General features: G+C 51.8%; 1 protein-coding gene across 1 annotated transcript in view; it reads right to left on the bottom strand.

Moving 5' to 3' along the window:
- Nucleotides 1-2500, bottom strand: part of kif16ba (kinesin family member 16Ba) — a gene marked incomplete at both ends in the record, with an annotated part of 40605 nt that overhangs the window by 27058 nt on the left and 11047 nt on the right. Inside the window, 2 exons of the mRNA XM_080547131.1 lie at nt 1336-1504; nt 2320-2462. Coding sequence (XP_080403257.1) covers nt 1336-1504; nt 2320-2462 — 312 coding nt within the window. The remainder of the gene's footprint in view (nt 1-1335; nt 1505-2319; nt 2463-2500) is intronic.

Below are 2500 nucleotides of genomic sequence, written 5' to 3'. Positions count from 1 at the left end.
TGTACAGAACAATCACGTGCAGTGTTTGTGTACAGACCAATCACGTGCAGTGTTTGTGTATAGACCAATCACGTGCAGTGTTTGTGTCTAGACCAATCATGTGCAGTGTTTGTGTCTAGACCAATCACGTGCAGTGTGTGTACAGACCAATCACGTGCAGTGTTTGTGTATGGCGCTTTTGACATCGACCAACTGTCTCAGAGTGCTTTACAACAACAGCGACGGTAAACAACATGATCAATACAAACTAGCTGAATCAACAGTGAACCACAGATAGACAAGCAGACCAGTCTGATAGAACACAAACACAGATAACACAGATTGGTGTGTGTGTTATTAACCAATACAGAGGGTACGACTAGACCATCGTTTCTCAACGGGGGCGTTCAGACAACATCGGGGGGCGCTGGAACAAATATTTTTTAAAGGGGGGTGTTGAGGTGTTCTTGGGGGGCGGTCACTGTCTCTGCTTAGAAAACACATTGACCCACTGCTAGATGTTTTTCAATTTGCCTATAAACGGAACCGTAGCACGGAGGATGCTATTCTCTATATCACACATTCTGTATCCAAGCACCTCGAGAACAAAAAGGCCTATGCCCGAATTATGTTTGTTGACTTTAGTTCCGCCTTTAATACGGTACAACTAATAGCCCCATAGCGTTTGCCGCCATATTGTGACACCACCCCCCCCCCCAAAGTCCAATAAAAAATGAATAAATATTAGCATCATAAAACAGCAATTTGGCGAAATGCAACACCAGCACACTTAAAAAACAAACAATGTTAGTTGTAATATACAGTTTTGTAGCCTACTGTTTGTTCTGCACCGGACATGTGTGAAATCGCTGCTGTGTTATTGTTGTTCTGTGATATAACACAGAATATTAGTCAACATTAATATTCAGGGAAGAAAATAAGCCTACTTTTTTGATGGGGGGCGGTAAGAGACCTGGATAATGGACAGGGGGGCGCTGACCCAAAAAAAGTTGAGAACCACTGGACTAGACAAACTCTGTGTGTGTGTGATTGTTTGCATTTTTGCATGTGAGCATACATCTGCGTGTGTGTGTGTGTGTGTATGTTTGCATTTGTGCGTGTGTATGCATACATCTGTGTGTGCGTGTGTGAGTGTGTGTGTGTGTGTGTGCGCGCGCGTGCGTGTGTGTGTGTGTGTGTGTGTGTGTGTGCGTGCGCGTGTGCGTGTGTGTCAGTGTGAGTGTGTGTGTGTGTGTGTGTGTGTGTGTCCCACCCAGAGCGGAGATGACGTTGCCGAGGGTGAGTGTGTGTGTGTGTGCGCGTGCGTGTGTGTGTGTGTGTGTGTGTGTCGCCCACCCAGAGCGGAGATGACGTTGCCGAGGGTAACCAGGGACTTGTTGATGTTGCCGCCCTCCTTCAGCCGGACCCCCGTGGCGCCGGTGGCGTCGGCCCGCTCGCTGCCCGCAAGGTCCACCAGGTGGATCTTACTGACAGTCTCACAGGGACAGTCTGCATCAAACTTAGCCTGGGGGGGGGGAGGGGGGAGGGGAGGGGAGGGGGGAGGGAGGGAGAGAGTGAGGGGGTGAAGAGAAAGGTATTAAAATTAACCTCCAGATTCCTGTATATACCCTGAGTAGGTAACATAGACACGGCTGTTCTAGTGTCAACTGTCACTTAGATCCAACTGTCACTTTCAAATTAACCTCAAGATTCCTGTATATACCCTGCCCTCCCCATATTTGCAACTGGACTTACGTAGCCTGGGGGGGGGGGGGGGAGGGGGGAGAGGGGGGGAGGGAGAGAGAGAGAGAGTGAGGGATGAGGAGAGAGAGAGAGAGAGAGAGAGAGAGAGAGAGAGGCCAGGTCCACCAGGTGGATCTTACTGACCGTCTCACACGGCATCTCTGCATCAAACTTAGCCTGGGGGGGAGGGGGAAGAGGGAGAGATCAAACTTAGCCTGGGGGGGGAGGGGGGAGAGGGGGGGAGGGAGAGATCAAACTTAGCCTGGGGGGGAGGGGAGAGAGAGATCAAACTTAGCCTGGGGGGGGAGGAGGGGGGACGGGGAGAGAGAGATCAAACTTAGCCTGGGGGAGAGAGGGGGGGGGAGAGAGAGAGATCAAACTTAGCCTGGGGGGGAGGGGGGAGAGAGAGGGAGGGGGAGGGAGAGAGAGAGAGGGGGATGAAGAGAGAGAGAGAGAGAGAGAGAGAGAGAGAGAGAGAGAGAGAGAGAGAGAGAGAGAGGGAGATAGCCAGCCCCTATAGCTAGCTAGCCCCTACAGCTAGCCCCTACAGCTAGCCCCTACAGCTAGCCCCTACAGCTAGCTAGCGCCTATAGCTACCTGGGTGAAGTTGATGGTGAAGATGGCGTGTGAGCGGCTGCTGGTGTCGTTCATGCCGGTGGCGGCGGTGGTGCGGTTGGTGTTCCCCGCCTCCATCAGCTCCTCCACGTCCTGGTAGTTCTGGACCAGGTGCTTGGACAGGTCTGGGAACAGGTTATAGGTTAGATACAGAGCTGTAGAA

The sequence above is a fragment of the Nansenia antarctica genome (assembly GCF_963989245.1).
Source record: "Nansenia antarctica genome assembly, chromosome: 16".
Taxonomy (NCBI): domain Eukaryota; kingdom Metazoa; phylum Chordata; class Actinopteri; order Argentiniformes; family Microstomatidae; genus Nansenia; species Nansenia antarctica.
The sequence above is the reverse complement of the archived record's forward strand: the minus strand, read 5'-3'. Positions and strand labels throughout refer to the sequence as shown.